This window comes from Alligator mississippiensis, chromosome 1 (assembly GCF_030867095.1).
Source record: "Alligator mississippiensis isolate rAllMis1 chromosome 1, rAllMis1, whole genome shotgun sequence".
In the NCBI taxonomy this organism is placed as follows: domain Eukaryota; kingdom Metazoa; phylum Chordata; order Crocodylia; family Alligatoridae; genus Alligator; species Alligator mississippiensis.
The window spans coordinates 162620186-162641554 of NC_081824.1; the positions used below are offsets into that span (position 1 = coordinate 162620186).

The 21369-nt window shown below is 43.3% G+C and overlaps 1 protein-coding gene across 4 annotated transcripts in view; it reads right to left on the reverse strand.

Moving 5' to 3' along the window:
• MEMO1 (mediator of cell motility 1) overlaps window positions 1-21369 on the reverse strand; it is a 49523-nt gene that overhangs the window by 15334 nt on the left and 12820 nt on the right. For all 4 annotated transcript variants that reach the window (XM_006270021.3, XM_019500599.2, XM_059716178.1 and 1 more), the window contains 2 exons: window positions 6747-6828; window positions 1751-1819 (listed from right to left, as the gene is read on the reverse strand). In XM_006270021.3, coding sequence (XP_006270083.1) covers window positions 1751-1819; window positions 6747-6828 — 151 coding nt within the window. The remainder of the gene's footprint in view (window positions 1-1750; window positions 1820-6746; window positions 6829-21369) is intronic.

Consider the following 21369-nt stretch of genomic DNA (forward strand, 5'->3'; position numbering starts at 1 on the left):
AGCATAATTAATACAAACACGCAAATCAGATTACATTTCTTCATGAATCTGCACTAGTACAAGAAATTAAGATCTGGCTGACCTTTGTGTCTCCAGGGCCAGATATGAGAAAGGTAAACCTAACGTGACAGCAAAGTTAGCTGCCAGGCATGTGTCCTCAGTGGAGAAGAACAACGACAGTTTTAACAGCTACTCAAAGCTGCTTCTGATTAGCTTTGAGTTTTTCCTGAAGTTAAATTTAAGCCAGCTCTTTCCCCAATGGCAAAAGTCTCTCCCAAGCACAGTTTTTCATTCAGCTGTCTTACAGGTACCATTTCTTACAATACTGTTGATAACTGCAACCTCTATTTTACTGGGGAAAATCAATGAGTAATCATTATTTCAATTAGGGGTCAATCTTTTCTGCCATGAGGTTATGAGAAGTCTCTGACATTTTTATGTGCTTTATAGACAGTGTCATATAACTTATTTTGCTTTTGTATACGAAAAACCTACAATTGCTTCAGGGAGGGGAGACACTGACAGGTTTGGCTTGTTTCTTGCACACAGAGTGGTTCAGCAAAGCAAAGGAAAAAAGTGGCAAAATGCTACATTGACTCGCTTCAAAATTTATCCAGAACTCTAGCACACCTCAGCCATTACATCGAGGGAGTGGAACTTGTTTCTATGAAATGACAGTGCAGAAAACATTCCTGATTATTAACAGATTTTCTTTAAAAAAAACCCAACACCCTAATTTTGTTCAGAATATTTTGCAAAGAACAAGAATGTTAATTATATCAGCCTTTTGTTATTTTTTTTTCTGATCATAGGCTGACAGGAAAGTTGGACGGGAAGGGACCTCACAAGGTCATCTAGTCTAGCCCCCTGCTCAAGGCAGGTTCATCCCTGACTAAACCATCTGAGCCAAGTTAAGGTCCCTCTAACTTGCTCTTGAAAATTTCCAAGGATGGAGATTCCACAATTTCTCTATGTAGCCTGTTCCAGTACTTGATCACTGTCATACTCTCCAACTTAAATTTCCCCTGCTGAAGCTTGAGACCATTGTTCCTAGTCCTATCTCTTACAGTCACAGAGAAAAGCTCATCTCCATCTTCTCTGTAATCACCCTTCAGGTATTCAAATTCCCCCTCAGTCTTCTCTCCTCCATACTAAAAACCCCTAGCTTTTTCAGCCTTTCTTCCTAAGGCTTGCCTCCCAGGACTCTAATAACTTTTATTGCTCTGCACTAGACTCTTCAAACTGTCCACATTCATCTTGAAGTGCGAGGTCCAAACTGGACACAGTATCACAGAATCATAAAGCCAGAAGAAACAGCTCAGGCTCTTAATAAAACTCAAATCTCTGAAAAATGGCAAATAAAAAAAAAATAAAAAAAAAATAAAAAAAGAGATCAAACACTACATAAAAATCAGAGGCAATTCCCAGTAAATTTCAAAGTAAAATAAATTCTACATAAAATACTCAGGGAAACATATCTTTAAATATCCTTTCCCTTTTACTTTGGCCTCATTTTCTGATAATGGGTATATTTTCAAAAACAAAGTAGTAAGTATTTTCATTAATGCTGTTACAGAGGACTATTTTAATGTCTGAAACGTGAAAGTAATGAAAAAAACACAAAACTATTTTGAAATGGTTAGCTAGGAATTCGACATTCGGTAACACCATCAGCTTGAACACTGCTGTTAGGAAATGTTTCCCACTTAAACTAGTTTATACATAGAAGAGATCTATTAATGCTACTTACGTGATGTTAGGATCCACTTGTTTATAAGCATGGGCTGCACAAGACCCACAGTAGGTATATCCTGCATGGCTACAAAATAATTTTTATAAAATATTAAAACATTTGTGTCTAAGAATAACTATATAACTAAGCAATTTAAATAAGAATGTACTAAACAATTACATAAATAGCAACATCTAAAAAAAACTGGCAACCATTAATCAGGACTGATAATTATAAAAAAAATAGTTTTGGGTACATGTGGGATGTACTGTTACAGAGCATTCTAAAAATGTATTCTTTAAAGTGATACTGTTTCTCAAAGAAGGTGTGAGATACCAGTGGAGATTCAGAGTAGCACAAAGAAACAGTTAACCTGAAAATGGCAAATAAGTCATGCACAAATCCTAAGAATAACTGGTACATGACATCCTAAATAATACTATATGTACACTATTATCCAATTTCTATTTATATATGATCATTTATAGGCATTGTCCCTCTCAAAGAAAGACAACCTTCAAGTTCTAACCAAGCTGTATATTATTTATATACTAGCAAACTGCCCATCAAGAATGACAGATGAATTTCAAATAACAAAAACAAACAGACAGATTTTACTTTTTACATTTACTAAATAAACTAAACATTTATAAAACTTAAATAAAATAGGCTGAACATTTGAAGATACCAATCCCTTCCTGCACTTGTTTTTGTTCCAGCAGGCTGGAGGCACACCTGCCCAGGCTGCTGCCTGGCCACCACTTATACGCCTTTTTGCTGGGCAAGGGAAAGGGCAGGTGAGCTCCGAACCTTGCAACAACTGCCCACTCCCTGGGGCTTCCTCCACGCCATCACCGGGCGCCTCCTTCTCTGCTCAGGGCTCAGGATGGGGTCACCACTGCTCACCCACTGCCTCGCTCCTCTGCCCGGATTCCACTTTTCCTCAGCTGGCCCCTCCCTCTGTCCTCCCTGCCGCCCTCCCAGGAGGGGCTTAGTAGAAACAGCCATAGCTCCTGACTTTTTTCCCAGTTCTGGAACTTGGGATCATCCAGACACGATCACTAAACAAATGCTAAGGTTTAGCAAAGAAATTTCTCTGAAGACACAAATGTTCTCTCTCTCTCTCAGTTTTCAAGCTATTTACATTTAAAGAGCGTTATGGACAGACAGACACACAGACAGATGGACTACGCCCTTCATATTTATAGAATGATATCATAGCACAGTGGAGATCAACATTTTTGGCTGGCATGCCTCAAATTAAGTCCCACACCCTCCACAGTGATGTTTTCACACATGCTCTGGGGGGTGGGGTGCTTTAATTAGAGTGGCTCTGGGCGCCGCTCTAATTAAAGCACCTGGAGTGTCTCGTGTATCAGTGTCCCTGCAGTTCAAAATGGCCGCGGGGCACTTTATCTAAAGCTCATCGAATGAGTTTTAGTTAAAGTGCCCCCACTGCCATTTTGAAGCATGGAGACACTAATACACCAGACTTGGAGGCTAGATGGAGCACAGTAATTACCACGCACCAGCAGACTAGATTAATCAAGTCTGCTCCAAAGCCCTATAATTACAATGCGATGGAACAGCTTGTGCACTTGTGTACAGGCACCTCAAATGCCAGTCTGATCCCTTTCCCCAACCAATCCATCACTCTGCTTCTGTTCCCTGCTCTATGCTTCCCACCCAGTCTGTTGCTCTTCTTTCTGCTCCCTGCCCCATCTTCCACTATGCTGCCTGCTCCTTCCTTGATCTGCCACATGCCACACACAAAGATTGCCCATGCCACTTGTGCCACAGGTTGTCCATTCCTCCTGGAGCAAATCCATGAGTACCTGGGTCTTCACGTCTAGCAATATACTACACTTCTTCAAGACTTCAAGGCAATAGTGAGGAAAGAACAAAACAAGGGTGGATAGATGTGGTACTGAAAGGACAATAGGTAATGAGGAGTAAGTCTGGAGGTAATTTAGAAATATGCTCTGGCAATTAAAAGGATACATCAACCACAGAATGAATAAATGTAGGAAAATCAATTAAAATTAGCACAAGAACAGTGAAAGCTAAGGAGAAATTAACTAGAAGGACAGGGGGAAAAAGCATTCCTCATCAGCATCCAAACCATGACTAGGCTTATGAGAGGCATTTCTCCATGCCTGATTTTCCAAGAACACGTTATTAGTTATTTCTTATTCTGCAGGTGGAAAAGCAGAGGCAAAGGTAAGTGAAACGACTTGCAGGTGGTGACAAACAAAAATCTGTGACAGAGCTGGACAAAAAACCCAGATTTCTCGTCTCAGTTTTGTTCCCTGTCCTCTAGACCCCAGTGTTCTAAGTAGGACTTTGGTCCAGTTTCTTACAATCTCTCTTGTGGTATCATTATAAATAAAGAAGGCATGCTTAATTTTTAAAAAATAAAATCACTGTAACTAAATTATCCTGATGTTCCATGGTGTCTGCCCTACCATTTTCTTTCTGCTCACAGCACTGACCTATTTTATTCTTTCATCTTATGCCTCATCTACCTTTATTAACTTTAATTTGATCTTAATATATTTTTAGAAATAGCTCCCATAATGTTGCCATCGTTTTTTCTAATCTATCCTGTAAACAGAAAGCTACTTAGGGCTGGTTAGTCAGTCTAGAATTTACTATCTTCTCAGAACCTTTAAAAATACAGTTAGGATTTTTTTTCCTGCAAAACAGTTGAACAGTTGAGACTTTTCCTTTTCACACCTCCTGTGTTGCTTTGGTAATTTAGACATTTGCATAAGTGTTTGTGAATTTTGCAGTAACTGGCAGTTCTATCAACATGTTTATATGGCTCAGGGCATCTTTGATTTTAGGGTATGACAGCTACAAAACCATACTGTAGTTGAAACTTCTTTCAGTATTTGTTCATGGCTTGCAGCAGAGAAAACAGTGAATTCTTTGATCTTTGCATGCGGCTAAATTTGAGTCAAATTCATTCGCTACTTCCAGAGACATGAAGAAACACAAAGAAAATGGGGTTACTAGGTTTATAAGGTTTGAAATCACCCTCTCAAGCACAGTAAAGCATAAGGGCTTTTACAGTATTAAATAAGGGTTATTTTGCAAAGTCAGTAAAAGCTCCGTTAAGTGGCACCTTACAAGCTGGCATATTCTATTAACCGGCATGCCAGCTTGTAAGGTAAAGTGAAACCGAAGTGCCCACTGTGGCACTTCCGGTTTCTCCAAGCCCCCATGGCCTGGGGCATAGCAGGGGCTGCTGAGCCCCCTGTGCTGCTGAGCCCCCATGGCCTGGGGCATAGCAGGCTGTGTGGGGCCCACCTCCCTGTCCTGCAGGGCCTGCAGGAGGGGCGGTGATGCTGTGCAAGGACGCCTGTTCGGGCCACTCAATTAACCGGCATATTTTGTTATCCAGCACCCCCCATTCCCGGGGGGATGCTGGATAACAGAGCTTTTACTGTAGCAAGGTTCATGGTCTTGTTGGAACACTGAAAAGACAATTACCTCATGTATTTCCTAGAAGTTTAGCATTAGCGTTACGTTTTTTTTGAAGAAAGAGGAATATTAGACCATGGTTTCCAGGCATTTTCACTGTCTGAAGAGAATTATTATTTGGACTCAAATATATCATAATTTCATAGTTCTTAGGGATGGAAGGGACCTAAACAGATCATTAGGTCCGACCCCCTGCTCCGGGCAGGAACAAGTGCTGGGGTCATAACGCCCCAGCCAAATACCTATCCAGCCTCCTCTCAAAGACCCCCAACATAGGAGAGAGCACCATCTCTCTTAGGAGTCGATTCCAGAGCCTGGCAGCCCTAACTATAAAGTAATGCCTCCTTATGTCCAGCCTGAATCTTCTCTCTAACAATTTGTGGCTGTTATTCAGGCTGGGTCACATCAAAGATCAACCTTTTTTTAAAGCCTGATCAAATTTTATTTCAACGTTTTGAAGATATCTTTCAAATGCCAATGCAGACCAGATCATGTCTAGAGCCCAAACCAAGTTTTAGAAATATTTAGAACTGCAGGATTTGTTTTTTATGAAGAGAAAGAAATGATAGCAAAGGCAACTTAAGCCTGAATTGATCCATAATTCAAACAGCACTTTAGCAAAGGTTGTTTAAAGAATTTAGATTGCCAATTTCATACCAGTTATACTACTATATAACTATACTTGCAGAGCTGGCATATTCCCCATGAGGGGCCTACAATACAGACCACAGTCCCTAGCCCAAAAAAACCTCAATCTTCATACATCATTATAATGCACTCCTTGAGCTTGTTTATTGGCACAACCTTTCTGGGAAAATTAATGTTTTAAAGCATAGACAGACAAGGTTCTTTGGGTAAATCTGATATCTTTTATTAGACCAACTGAAATAGTTGGAAAAATTCTTAGCAAGCTTCATCTGAGACTGAGAAATCAAGGGTATTTGAACTCAAAAGCTTGCTAAGAAGAATTTTTCCAATTATTTCAGTTGGTCTAATAAAAGATATCAGATTTACCCAAAGAACCTTGTCTGCCTATGTCCTTAGATCAACATGGCTACAACCTATATCCCTGTTTTAAAGCATAGCTTCTTTGTCCAGACAAGGTAATCATTTATTTGCACAAATTTTATGCAAGTTTCATGATACTATAAATACTTAAAGTCCACAAAACATGCTCTTAACTAAAACCAATACCAAGGCAGTGTTTCCCAACCTTTTTCGTCCCACAGCATACTTATCTATATAAAAAAGCACAGCGGCACACCGGACGCAGAGCTGGGGGAGATGGAGTGGCATGTGGCCAGCTGGACACCAACAGGGAGGAGTGGTATGAGGCCGGCCAGCCAAAATTTTGGGCTGGAGCCAGGCTCCCTATCTGTCCATGTCCACAGCAGCAGCAGGTGGGGGGCGTGGCTCCAGCCCAAAATGCCATAGCACACCAGTTGGGAAACGCTGCTTTAAGGAATGTCAGGATAAAGAAAGGGTTTAACATCCTTAAAAACTTCAAACGCACAGATTTCATACTTACGGCGCAATAATGGCTCTAGCAGGTCTTTTTGTAGATTGTACTTGAGAAAGCCAACCTTCTAGCTGTGCATTCAGCTGGGGTCCTACAAACAAACAAACAAACAAACAAAAAAGAATATGCTGAAGTAATGGAATGCTCTAGCACAATTTAAAATGTAACTTATTACAAAAAACAAATCATCTCTAAAAACACCACCAATTAGATTTTCAACCACCCAAGACTGAATTGAAAGCTTGCATTTCAAAAGCAGGAATAAAAGCAATGGGAGCAACATGACAGTGTGGTTTATGGTTGCATTGGGTATGGTCAAGCCTCCTAAACAGTGAAGTTTTATTTACTGCACCAATAGTGCAAATCAGTTTCTGCTTCCTGCGCATCAAACAAATATGCATGCTGTGCCAAGGGCCACTGTTTCCAATGACAAATTCACAAGAGGATGGTAATACACACTCAATTAATTTACTTGACTAATCATTTAGGGCAGGTGTAGGCAACCCCCAGCATGGGTGCCAGAGTGCGGCACGCGAAGGCTTTTTGCTTGGCACGTGCACCTTGAGGCATGTGGTAGGAAAGGGGCCGGGGCTGCGCTGCCACAACACGGATTGGGTCCTTCATGGGTCCTCTACCGTGTGCCCCTGGCACACCAACTTCTTGCAAGTCCAGGTTGGGGGTATTTTTGGCACTCTACCCAAAAACGTTGCCAACCCCGATTTAGGGCATCTTTACCTGTGCTCTGATGGTGGGCAGAGGTGCTTTAATTAGAGCAGCTTGAGAGCCACTGTAATTAAAGCACCCGCAGTGCCTCATGTATTCAGCGTCCCATGCTTCAAAATGGCAGCGGGGGCACTTTAACTCAAGCTTGTTCAATAAGCCTTAGTTAAAGTACCTCCACTGCCATTCTGAAGCAGGGGAATACTGAATACACAAGACAAGCTGTGGGAGCATGCTAATTAGCACACTCCAACAGACTCAATCAAGTCTGCCCCTACGTGCTGTAATTATAGTGTGACAGAGCATGCATCCTTCATGTCTACAGGCACCCCTTCTGTCTAAATTTCAAACTGATTAAATAGGACAATTATGCAAGTTTGAGAGAGCAATATTAAAAAAAAAATCCTGTGAGGTCAGGATTTTTGCAGTTTTTACTGGACTTACTGCATGGTTGGGATAGATTCAGACAAGCTTTTGGGCACCACAGTACCTTTCTTTGGGTCTACAACATCACTTCAATATTACTAAAAACATGGATGTTACTCACAGGCCTCGCACAATGAATTTTAACCCATTTAATGCTATTATAGGATACTAGTAAAAGGCTAAAATAGTTGATTTTTAATAATCCATAACCAACTACAAAAATTAAACTAACAGCAAGTTGATAGTTAGGGAGTCTGCAAAATATATGAGACTGCCTAAAGTGAGAAAATGCCATACCTACTTTATAGTACAGGTTTCCCTTGCCAACCATGGTTTTGCCAATCACAGTTTTGAGTATCCACACTTCAGAGAAGGCGGGGGGGGGTACAGTTGGAAAATAGTCCCCACAGTCCCCCTGGCCCTGCTTGTGCCTCTCACTTCACACCCCCCACCCAACCACCACAGCCTTGCTGGTGTCCCTTAACCCCACCCACAGCCCCTGCTCCCCCAGGCCTGCTGGTTTTGTCAACCACGGGAAACTTCAGGAACCTAAACCCCATGGTTGGCAAGGGAAACCTGTATTTCATTTGGGCAAGTTCAGTATAAAGTCAACGATCCTACGTTATTAACATTGAGAAGATGTGGGTGCTAACCTTGACAATTGATTAACACAGTGGTTCCCAACGTTTTTTTGCTGCGCCCCGCTGCTGGGAGCAGAGTGTGGCGGCAATGGCTGTCTGGGGGGTGGGCTCGGCATGTGGCATGGCTTGTCTTTTGTGTCTGGCACCACTGGTATTGCCTGTGCGACCCTCATTTGGGTTGCAACCTGAGGTTGGGAACCAGTGGATTAACATAACATTATTCCCTTCATTTTTTAGGACCCAGTCCTCCAAGCTACTGTACTGACAGGTGCTAAGAATGCTGATCTCAGCTAGTCCTTGTAGGTTATAACAATGTCTTCAGAGAGTATACTGACAACATTAAGAGAACATATTTAGCAAATGTATGTTACAGTACTTCCTCTGGGGAACGTCTTAGCTTACAAAGCACAAATTTCTTATAATGAATTTTAAAAAAATGCACTTTCTGCTGCAAGTCTTCTACCTGCTATTGTTACAAGCTGCCAGTTACCATAACCACCCCCCCGACCAAAAAAAACAAACCCTCAAGAAAAATTTTTTAAAGTTTCCCATACAGATTTGACTGCACCTTATCTTACTTTCATTTGCAACTACTATAGTAGTTCTTCCCTGTGTATGCTTCTTTCACAAAGCCCAAAAGGAAAGAGAAAAACAACTAAAACTACAAAAATTGGCAGGCACTCAGAAGCACCAGAAATTATATTACAATCATTTCTTGAAATTCTTCCAAATTTCAGATTAATAGATTTTTAAAGAAGTTATTTAGCCCTCTAATGATGGCAACTCACAAGACTTGGTAAGGTCTTGAAAAATCCATCTAATGGCAATTCGGCAGTTCTCTTCAGGAAGCATGAAGTCTAAGCTTTCACTGCTATTTTATAAGGAAAAAAAATCACTACCCCTTCGGGTTGTGAAAAAACATCTTCCATATGAGGAAAGGAAGTAAGCCAATGCAGCATGACTTTTCTGAGTCCACAAATATTCAAACAGGTCTGCTGCTGTGGATAATTATAGCAAAGCAAAGCATGATACCACTAGAGCTGGTCACTTCCATTGCTGCAACCAAGTCATTTGGCCAACAGTGCAATTGAAAAACTGTAGCAGTTTCACTACTGAGTATTGTCAAGCAAAGGTAAACCATCAATTGTGTTTGTCCGTGTGTATGTACCAATCTAGCTCTAGAAACATCCTGGATATCAGTAATGTCCTAATAAACAGTTGCCAGTCAATACTAAAAGATCCTGGTCAACTGAGATTCTTGTCTGGGGTACCATCTCCAACATTAAACTTAATAGGTATCGCTATCCATATCACTGGAGTAAAAAAAGCTCCAGTAACCTGGGTCAGTTAAAATCAAGTGATGTAAACTTTTTCATTTTTGTTAAAGAGAAAGTTTCCCCAAAATCCAAGTGGATTTTCAGAAACCAAAACCAGCTGTCTGGTAAACCTCCAGGGTGCCATCCTGTAGTTCAGGCTTGTCCAACACGTGGCCCACGGGCCACCATGCAGCCCGCCAAGTCATTTTCTGTGGCCCACGGTGCTGTGACGGGAAACAAAAGTAAACACTGGTTACTTTTGTTCCCACCCCTTGTCCTTCCCCCAGCCCCTCAGCAGCTTCCTAATGGCTGCTGAAGGGCTAGGGAAGGGACAAGGTTCCCACGCGCACCGTGTCAGCTTGACATTGCCGACTCAGTGCTGCTCCTCCCCTTCCCCCTCATTTCAGTGTCCCTTCCTCGCCTCACCCCTCCCTTCCTCATTTGCATGCCAGCTCCTCCCCTCTCCCACACTGCAGGGTTTCCATTCCTAGCCCCACCCCTCCCTTCCTCATTTGCATGCCGGCCCTGCCCTACGCCGGGCCCCACCAGCCGCGTGGGCTGGAGCAGGTCACAGTGCAGTGCGTGGGCAGGCGCAGGGGGCGTGGATGCCAGCTCAGAGGGATGCTGCAGCCGGGCCTGCGGGAGATACTGCTGCCGCTGTGGCTGTTGGGGCAGGAAGCCAGCGCCGCTCCCACCTCCCCACTTCCCCCCATGCCCACAGACATCACACTGGGGGTGGTGAGTTGCAAGCCCCGGGGAGTGAGGGACCCCTGCTGCTTGAGCTCAGGCTGTCCCAGGGGAGAGGGAGCAGGGAGGTGTCCCTGCACATCCCACACCCCCCTGTAGAGTTCCCACATGTCCCCCTGGCTGCTGAGCCCAGGTGCGCAGGTGTGGGAGCATCCTCGAGGCCGCCCAGGTGGCAGGGAGGACACGGGGGGTCAGGCAGCACCCCTTGAGCCCTGTGCCCCCAGGCTGTGGCCAGACTGGACAGGCCGCACAAGCGCCTGCTCCTGCTGGCCCACTGGGCGAGAAAAAGTTCATGATCCAGCCCCACATTCAAAAAGGTTGGACACCCCTGCTGTAGTTAAAGCAACCACAGCACAAGGTGGGCCACATTTGCTTAAATAGCTATTTCATTCCTGAATCCTTCAACGGCAAAACAGAAACAACCAAAATACTCTCCTCTACCAGAATGATTACAAGTAACAGACTAAGTAATAATGGCTAAGGAGTGTATATCCATTAGCATCTGAAAAAGAATCTGTCCACGTTACCGCCACAACTGTGCACTTACATTTTCTCCTATGCAGACGTGTCATAAATTGTAAATTTATACAGCACCTAATTCTTTCTGGGTGTTATTGTAACAAGAAATATCATTCCGAAAGAGAAGTATGACGGAGAGAAACAAACATAACCTTTTGTCCTTTAAAAACACAGAAGTGGCATGGTATCACAACCACTTACAGTCCTCTCCCAGTTTTAAAGCCACACAATACTTTTAGTGGAACAGAATATTAAGACTAATATTCTAAAATTCTACATCCTCTAATCAATTAAATAATTCTTTTTGGACACAAGTGACCCCTAACAAATTTATAGTTAACATGTTAAAAGAACAGCTTCTATCAAGGTGTTACAGGCTGCAGTCCTTGAGGCTATGGTCAAAGGACATCTTTGTAGTAGACAAAGAGACAAGCAGTTTTTGGAAGCAAAGAGTCACTGTTTAGTAGAAGGTGCTCTCTGGAATTGGATAAACTTAGAGTGGGGGTCAACATACATAATATTCATAGGCAGTAAACTAATGATAGGATTTTCCTCAGAAGCAGGACAGAATATTTTTGCCATTGGTGAAAATAAAGCAAAATAGATTAAGGATGGTTCCTTTTCATATGACGTGTGGCCAACATATGGCACCTGTGCCACAAGTGGCACACACAGCAGCTACCTTGTGGCACATCTGTCAAAAAGTTTGGCCCCCCCCAGAAGCGCGTGGATGACCTCTATCTGATGCAAGAAGTCTACGGACCAACGAGAGGTAAAGCGCTGCTCGACCTGGTACTGGCAACCAGGGACAACCTAATCAGCGACCTAACGATCGAAGGGAAGCTGGGTGACAGCAACCACAAGCTGATCACCTTCACCAATCACTGTAAAGCTAGCAAGTCAAGTCAGCAATGCAAGAAGTCCTCAACTTCAAGAAAGCTGACTTTGACAAGCTCAGGAGGCTTGTCAGTGAGGCCCTAAGGGACCATGACCCCAAGGGGAGGGGAGTTCAGGAAGAGTGGTTGCTCCTCAAGGGAGCAATCCTTGATGCACAAGCTAAGGCTATTCCATCTCAGAGGAAAGCCAGCAAAAGGGCACAGCAGCCCGCTTCGCTCAGCAAGGAACTAGCAGATATCCTGCGTCTAAAAAGAAAGACCTACAAAGAATGGAGGACGGGATCCACCTCCAAGGAAGAATATTCCGCACAGGTCTGGACCTGCAGGGAGCAAACCAGGAAAGCCAAGGCTGCGACAGAACTCCAACTAGCTATTAGTATCAAGGACAATAAAAAAGTTCTTTTTTAGATATGTGGGGAGCTGGAGGAAAAGCAAGGGCAACATTGGACCCCTGCTAAACCACATGGGACAACTGACAACTGATGCACAGGAAAAAGCCAGCCTACTAAATGGGTACTTTTTTGTCGGTCTTTTATCAGTCCCACGGGACACCCATGCTCACTACAGGACAGGGAGGTCTGGGTGAGGGTGATCCCCTGCCCTCCATCAGTGCTGACCCCATAAAGGAACACCTTGAAAGGCTGGATACCAACATTCTACACCCAGGGTAACTCAAGGAACTGGCAAGCATCATACACAGATCTTTGAGAACTCCTGGTGCTCTAGTGAAGTGCCCGAAGACTGGAAGAAGGCCAATGTGGTGCCTATCTTCAAGAAAGGGAGGAAAGTGGATCCGGCAAACTATAGGCCCATCAGCCTGACCTCTATCCCGGGGAAGGTCTTAGTTTATTAAAGAGGCCATCCTTAATGGACTGGCCGACGTCAACATCCTGAGGGACAGCCAGCACAGGTTTGTTGTGGGTAGGTCTTGCTTGACCAATCTGATTTCCTTTTACAACCAGGTGACCTATCACCTGGACAAGGGAGGGGAGATTGATGTCATATATCCTGACTTCAAAAAAGCCTTCGATCTGGCGTCCCATGATCACCTCTTGGCGAAACTGGCCAACTGCAGCCTTGGGTCCACCACGATCCGCTGGCTGGGGAATTGGCTCCATGGTTGGACCCAGAGGGTGGTGGTTGAGGGAAGTCAACCATCATGGTGCCCTGTGACCAGTGGGGTCCCCCAAGGCTCTGTCCTTGGACCTATTTTGTTCAACATCTTCATTAATGATGTGGACATTGGAGTCAGAAGTGGACTGGCCAAGTTCGCCTATGATACCAAACTATGGGGTAAAGCATCCACACCTGAAGACAGGAGGGCAATCCAGGCTGACCTTGACAGGCTCAGGAAATACGTGGACAAGAACATGATGGTGTTTATCACCAAAAAATGCAAGGTTCTCCACCTTGGGAAGAAAAACCAGCAGCATGCTTAAAGGCTCAGCAGTTTTATGCTGGTTAGCACTACAGATGAAAGGAACTTGGGGGTCATGATTGACCACAACATGAACATGAGCCTTCAATGAGATGCTGTGGGTAGTAAAGTGAGCAGAACGCTGGCTTGCATCCATAGATGCTTCTCATGCAAATCCCGGGACGTCATTCTCCCGTTGTACTCGGCCTTGGCGAGGCTGCAGCTGGAGTACTGCATCCAGTTTTGGGCTCCACAATTCAAAAATGATGTGGAGAAGCTTGAGAGAGTCCAGAGAAGAGCCACGTGCATGATCACTCCCACTCCCTCTCCCACTCCCCACCGCCACCAATGCTGGCTTCTTTGGCTGCTCACCACTCCTCCCCCCACCACTGCCGGCTTCTTCACGTCAGGGAGCCCCAAAAAATTGTGGGCCGGCCCTGCCTATACATAAGCAACTGTGCCAGTATGTCTGTATCAAGAAACAACATTAACAGGAGGAAAAATCTCTTTCATCAGTATAACTTAAACCAGTTCCCCAAATGAACTGAACTAGACCAGCAAAAGGGTTTTTCACTGGTATAGCTATGCCTTTGCTGGGGCTATTACAGGCACTCCTATGTTGGTTATGGGTTTTCACATTACTAAACACCACAGGTATGCCAGCAAAACTTAAGTGCAAATGAGTTTCAGTGTTAGTAAAACATATTTTAAAAATTCTTGTTGAGGTAATATGGTTTTTAAAAGTGTGGCTAGAGCAAAAGTTTTGGCTAAAACTGATTTTGAAAATTATTCAAGGCTAGGTAGTTACCTGGATTTGAGAACTACAGTTACAATCTAGGTAGAAGTATACTTTTTTGAAAATGATTCCGCTTGCCCCTCCATGTACCAATAAATCAGATCCTGGATTAGATCCAGATATTCTGTGAGCACCACGTACTCTTACTTGTTAGAAAACACTGAAAGCATTCAGAATCTCACAGGACAAGCTCACCAACTTGTTGGTTGAAGTCCATTTTGTCTGAAACTGTATTTAAAATTGAAGTTTATCTGGTACTATGTTAAAATCAAATTCAAATATTCTTCAAAGACTAGTGTAGATGAGGCTTTAAAGGTGATCTAAAATGAAAAAGTGCGTTTCAGATGCTTTAAAAAATGTCTACAATGAATTAAAAAAAGTAAAAGACTGTGGGGGTGGGGGGGAAGATCTGCTTGGGTTTTTACATTAGATCAGAGGCCTCGTCTAACCAGTTGGGTGAGATGCTATAAATGACTGGATCAGTAAGAAGATTCATAAATACCAAGGTTGTGGAACCTGAATGAAATAGATATTTACTCTGTCAAACTTGTTAGACCTGTTTCAGTTAAATACATGTTAGAAGTCTTATACGCAATTGAGTCATCAGATTTATTTCTTAAAAAGTATACTACTCCCATCCTTTCAATCAAAGTGCTCAGTCTACTTCTGCAGGTCAGACAAAACAAGGAATACCAAGTTTGACAGTTTTGCTATTTTTACAAAGGAAAAGCAGGACGAATTATTGGAAAGGTACTTGTATATGCTTCAGAGAAGCCTAAAGTAGCAAAAAAAAAAAAGCTCCCAAAAACCAGGGTGGGGCATAAACCAGTACTTTCTCTTGGTTTAATCCTTGACACATGCAGACCATGGGAACAGTGAGCACTTTGTAGTTCTCTAACCCAGTGGTTCCCATCCCCCGGGCCGTGAAGGGTTGGCTGCTGGTCCACAGGAAGGTTGGCTGCCAGATTGGAAGTCTGGAAGTGACCGGCATACAATATGCTGGTTCATGGCTTGCCAGTCTATGGTCACTTCTGGTCCATGGTTTGCCAGTCCGTGGTCCAAAAAGGTTGGGAACCACTGCTCTAACTATCCCTAGGCAAACAGCAACAGCTTTAAGGGAATCTGCACCCATTCCTCCATTAGTAGGCAATAAATGATCTAAGTAAGGGGTGGGCAAGGGCCTTTGCAACTATAAAGCAGGATGCATATATCAAAACAGGAGGCAAAAAAGCCAGACAGCATTGCTTCTTACTTCCATCAGACAGAGGCCCAGGACTAAGTTTCTTATGTATCAGACATCTATTAACCTTTCCAAAGACAATGAAAGGTGGAAGCCCCAAGAAAAAAAAAAAATGGAAGAAGTTTATGGACCTCCTCCTTCTGAGCAGCTATTGGGAGGAGGTATGTCTGCAGACCAAGTCCCAAATCTGTCATTTGAGTCACTCCTTGAGACAGTTACTCTCTTGGAACTGGGCATTGATGCTGGCCTGAACTATCTGAAATAAAGTTATTTATGCATGCTCTTTAACTGTCCCTCTTTCAGAAATTCTGATCAGGTATAAATAAAACAAGTTACACTCAGAATACACCCATAGTGAATCCTTTATTCCTCCTTCATTAGAAAGCAAGGGCTTTGTCATGGGCTACTTCTCGGTAATGCAGTGATAGTCAAGTTAGTATGGAGCAATGATGTCCAAGGAGAAGACAATACTTAAGAATAAGAATAATGAAGCATATCACTGCAAAGGTCAGACAATACAAAGATTAAAGTCCTCCAACAATATTAACATAGCTATATTGCACAAGTATTTTGGACTAGTTATGCTGTCAATGTATACCTTGGCACTTGGAATACAAACAGCATGTCCAAATTCATGAGGCTGTTGAAATTCCCAACCTCTGAACTTCATTCGTCATGCTCCCACAGTTGTAAACCCATTTTTAGCACTAGAGATGCACAAACTGAATGCCCTTATTTTCATAAGGAATTAAAAGTAAGTAGAGATGCCAAGATACAAATTTAAATGTGTACTCTAACAGCAACAAGCAAATAACAACATTAAAACAATGATAAAAACCTTAATTATACTTAAACTAATTACACAAATCAGCTTCTTACTACAGGTGTAACACTAAATCATAATGCCATGAGATGTGACTGTGTTAACACATTCACGAATGACAAAACATTCATCCACACTATAAAGCTTAGATCAATGGTTCTAAACCTCTTTAGACTCAAGTCACTACTTGGAAAATGACAGCTCCTAACTTTCACTTGTATCTTGACTACAGAAAAATAATAGAGCAATTCTTCTGTTGCAAAGAACTCAAAAAGATCTCAACAGGTCCTAGTTGCAATTTTTGGGTTTACTTTGTGAATCGTGTAGGCGATCCTTTAAGAGGATCTTGTGACACCCTGGTTAAGAATCACTGCCCTAGATATAACGGCCATATTTAGAATTGGACAGATGTTAAAATAGTCTTGCGTTGAGGCATACAGTGGGTTTTTCACAAACTCGGAGGTGGTCTAACTTTGCTCCCATTGCTGAACTATCATGTTTCATGTCAGGGTAACTTCACTCATATATTACTCTGGAGAGCTCACATGCAAGTTCTTTCCCAGGTTCTGAAAAGCAATTATAGTCAACAATAGCAAAACTGAACTGAAGAGAAACCAGGCAGGCATGTGCCCAGAGTGAAGAGGTTTGCGTTATTAATTCTCAGGCCTGACTACTCTTTCATTTAGGAAAAAAAAAAAAATTGCCAACAACAGAAAAAATAAAATTCAGCTCATCCTAAGAACACACCCTTCCACAATTACTTGCACTTACTTTTTTTTGGTGCCCTTTGAGAAACATGGTTTAACTTTGAACTGTTACAGGCATATCAGAGGATCCAGGCAGTTACTGCCAGATGCAGCAAAGTTGAGTATTCTTCCAAATGTCAGGATATCTTTCTGACCTGGGATAAGGATGTACAATAGAGTTGAACTTTTCTTTAAAGTTATCACAACAGCTAATGCACTTTCTGCTGCATGAGAAAGCATCCACTTCAGTGAGAAGAAAAAAAATGCTCTGCTGTGTTGGCTAGTCACAACGGAAGACATAGTGTTCGGTTTGTCACATCAGTAGGAAAACTGGGAGAAAGTTAAATCTAAGGAATGTATCTGTATAAAATACCTGTCACAATCCAACCTAGTAGTTGAGACAGACTTAACTTTTATTCTTTTACTGGGCCTCTGGTGCTATCTGTAAGTCACTGTACAGTCAACAGATAACTTCAATATTGGTCTCAATTAAGTATGGTGAATTCTGATTGCCATTTTGGGGCCACCCTCATCAAAAAGAACCAACAGGAAGAGAATGCAGTGCAAGCTTCTGCTCTCACTAGGGACCACTTTCTGCCCTCACTATAATAGCAAGAGCAGTATCCAGAGCAGAGTCAAGGCTGCATGTGGCAAGTAGGTGGGAAAGGAAGCAGGCAGTGGCAAATTGGCTGTAATAAAATCTTATGAATAAAATAAATCTTGACAAGAAAAAGCACCAGAGAAAGATTTACCTATTCTAAGTTTTGCTTTGCCTGCATCCAGGAACTGGGCGACTTCAGTTCTCCCTCACAGCTATCCCCTCCCCCTAGTAAAATAAGGGATTGTCCATTAATACCAATTTCCATGTTCTGAATAAGTCTACCCACTTTCCCCAAACATACTGTAAACCAAAATGTAAACAATACCTTGCATCAAGGGCCCCATCTTTCCTGACTTCTCAACCCTGTCCATAGTGCCATAAGCCATCTTGTACTTCAGGCTTGAGAAAATTCTCCATGTTTTGAGCTCATTTATTCCCAGCAGACTCCTAGCAACCACAGACAGCCTCCAGTATGCCGGCCTGGGCCATGCCCCTCAGAACACAGCAAAGCACCTAAATGAAGAGGAAAGGGATTGTGGATTTATCCTACCAGACCATCCTTCAGATTTTATCTTTTTCTGCTCAGCTTTATTCTTAATGCCCAGTTCAGTGGCCTTCTACAATCCCTTTGGATACATATGCTGATCACAAAGACAAGTTGAGTTCCACCTGGATCAGTTTTTCTCACCATATCCCAAATGGACACATCAAGTTGGTCTTGAATTTGCACCTGTAAAAACGTCTAAATCAAGCCATGGACCAATGCCGAGAGCAGAGTCAGGATCTTGTCATATGGGGTGGGAGAAGGGTCAAGAGCAGCAACTGGTACTGCAGGTGTGGCTACACCCCTGCTCCCAGCTTCTTTTTCTCCTGGCAACCAGGGCAGGGATCACCTTGTGGGAGCAGCAAACAAACACTTTTTTTTAAGTTTCTTCATCAGGTAAGAATCTACCTCTCTTGTCCATCCCCTTCACCCTTGCCCTACATGCTCAGTACCATGTCCCCTCCCCTCCCATGGGGGGTAGGGGGAAGACAGACTTCAATACTGCTTCTGCCTGGCTCCAGCCAGGCTGCACAGGGAGCAAGACTCAGCAGGGGTAGCAGAAAGGAACACCTAGGGGACCAGGCAGGAAGGAGAAACCCACCCACTGCCACAGCTGCAGCAAACAGGGACAGCAGCAGTGATAGGTGGGGGAGAAGAAGGGAAGGGAGGGGATAAGAGAGGAGATGCCACTGACTACCAAAGGGAAAGGAGGGGGAGAATTCTTACTTGCTTCAAGGCTTTAAAAAGAAGTGACTAATGCTCCCTTGGCATCAACTGAAGGGGGGTGGCTGCATTTACACCACTGCACCTGTTCTGGATCCACCCTGACTGATGCTATACCCAAAACTAGTTAGCTGCTCAGCGTTCACACAAAGAGAGGTATGCGCCTACTAGTACTTGCATCAATTTCTGAGTAATACACAAGTGAGAGTTTTCCTATTGCTCAATCTTCTACCAAATGTAAGGAGACACTCTATGGCAGAATGAAATTCAGATTAATGACTGAAACAAAACTGTTGCCACTCTTAGTCCCTCTAGAGCAGTGGTGGGCAATTATTTGGGCTGGAGGACTACTTAGGGAGTTTTGGGGAGCTGTTGAGGGCTGGGGGCAGGGAGAAGAGGAGAGGGAGGAGGGCAATTGATCCTATGTGGCCTCCCAGCCACAACCAAGAGCCTGAGGGGGTGCCCCACACCACTCTGCTGCAGTTTGTGCTAAGTTAGGCAGCATGTAGATTCCTCTGGCCCCCGCATCTATCTGCCACCCGGCCTGGCTTCCTGTTGGTGCTGCACAGTCCTGGCAACACAGCCACCAGCAGTTGCACCACACCAGAAAAACTGAGGACAGCTGCCTCAGGCCGAGCCTCCCTCACAGCTAGCACGGACTAGCAGTGCAGTGGTGGCAGAAGCCCATCATGGCAGGCAGGCACCCAGGATGGCTTTTTGGTGCACTACATTGTGCCCCTTCCCATGCAGACCCAGCTGCTGGCCACCACAGTGGCAGGATTGCGCAGTCACAGTGCCAGTAGAACACCAGGCAGGGAGAGGGATGGGTGTAGGGAGGAAGAGGGTGGAGGAGTCTGTGTGCTGCCTGACCTGGCCCTAGATGCAACAGAGTAGAGTGCACAGGGTGCAGCCCTCCCACCCTCAGGTGCTGCAGCTGGATGGGACAACTGGTGGGCCAGATACAGCCCACAGGCCATATATTGCCCACCCCTGCTCTGGAGATAAGCCATAGCAGACTGTACCAGTTCAATCAAGACCAAGTCCATTTCAAAAATATAAAGGCAAACAGTTTCAGAACATCTTAGCTGTGGCTTACCGGTATGTGCAAGGAACTATGATAGAGTTACAATTATTGGCTGTCACAGGAAGATAGACCTTGAATGTTTGTGTGGAGATAACTTGCATAATACAGTGCCCAATGCTTCCGTTTGGACTCAATCTTTCAATATGCAGATCCATAAAGAAGTGTCCAAAAGGCAATTTTCTCTGTATATTAAGCATACTAAATAGGGATACCTATACTATTTTCTCCAATAGTTAAATAATAGGTTTCTGCTATAAAATCATGTGAAAAATTAATGTGCAAAGGAAAGCATCATTGTTCCTTTTTTAAATGAGTTCTGTAAAGGGCTTGAGGGATTAGAAGAAAAACAAGTTTTAAACGCATGAAATATCCTCTCAATAGCCCAGGATTGTGTAAAGATGGGTGTGCAATGTCACAATCATACTAGTTTCCAGGAACCTAAAAAGATGGCTGCTCTATTTCCTAGAAGACTAAAAATTCAAGAGTAAATAAGCAGAAAACAGGAGATGAAAGGACATACGTCTTTTCAAGATGTCATTCAAACCACAGATGTTGGGAAAACAGTAAAAGTAGAACTTCCAGAGCATATTCCAGTAGAACATGCAGTTCAGCAAGTAGAGCTCACCCACAAGAGTATTTACAGTATTGTAGCAGAATTTTTTTAAAGGATTAAATATTCATGAATGAGAACGTCCCATGTTATGCTAGACGGTATTAAAAAAGAAATACATGATATATCCTGCTGGGCTTGAGGCATCAGCCAAACAACTGTCTGAGATCACGGTGAAATTTCTGCTGTGGCTAAACTCTTTAAGGATCATCCATTATAAAGATTCTTGCTACCTCCTCCAAGGGACCTGGAACTGGTCACCAGAAACAATTCATATAATACCAGTATGATCAAAGATGACAGTTAATTTAAAGCCACATGCACAGGCCCTGCATATAGCCTCCTACAAATGTTAAGGTTTGATTAAGATTTCTCATGTAGATGTGAATATTTATGCAAAATCTGGTGAGCACACATTGGGCCATTTGAGATACCATACCACATGTGGGAAAGGCAGGCAACAGGGGGTGCAAATGGCTGGGGGGCAGGTACCAAGAAAGGGACAGGTGGCAAGGGGGTAGGGGCAAGTGGCAGGTGCAGCAGGGGGGGCCAAAGAAAAGGCCTTTTGCCTCGCTGCTGCTGCTTTCCTTGGTGCAGTGGAGACAAATTTAAGACAACTCCCAATAATTAGATTAAATACATGGAAAAGTATAATTTTATTATAGGTGTAATGTTGTTATCATCTTCCATGTATAGAATATAATTATGGGGGTTTCACCTTAAATCCAAAGTCATCTTGGATTTCAGTAAATACGGTAATTGGAAACATGGCTACCAATACAC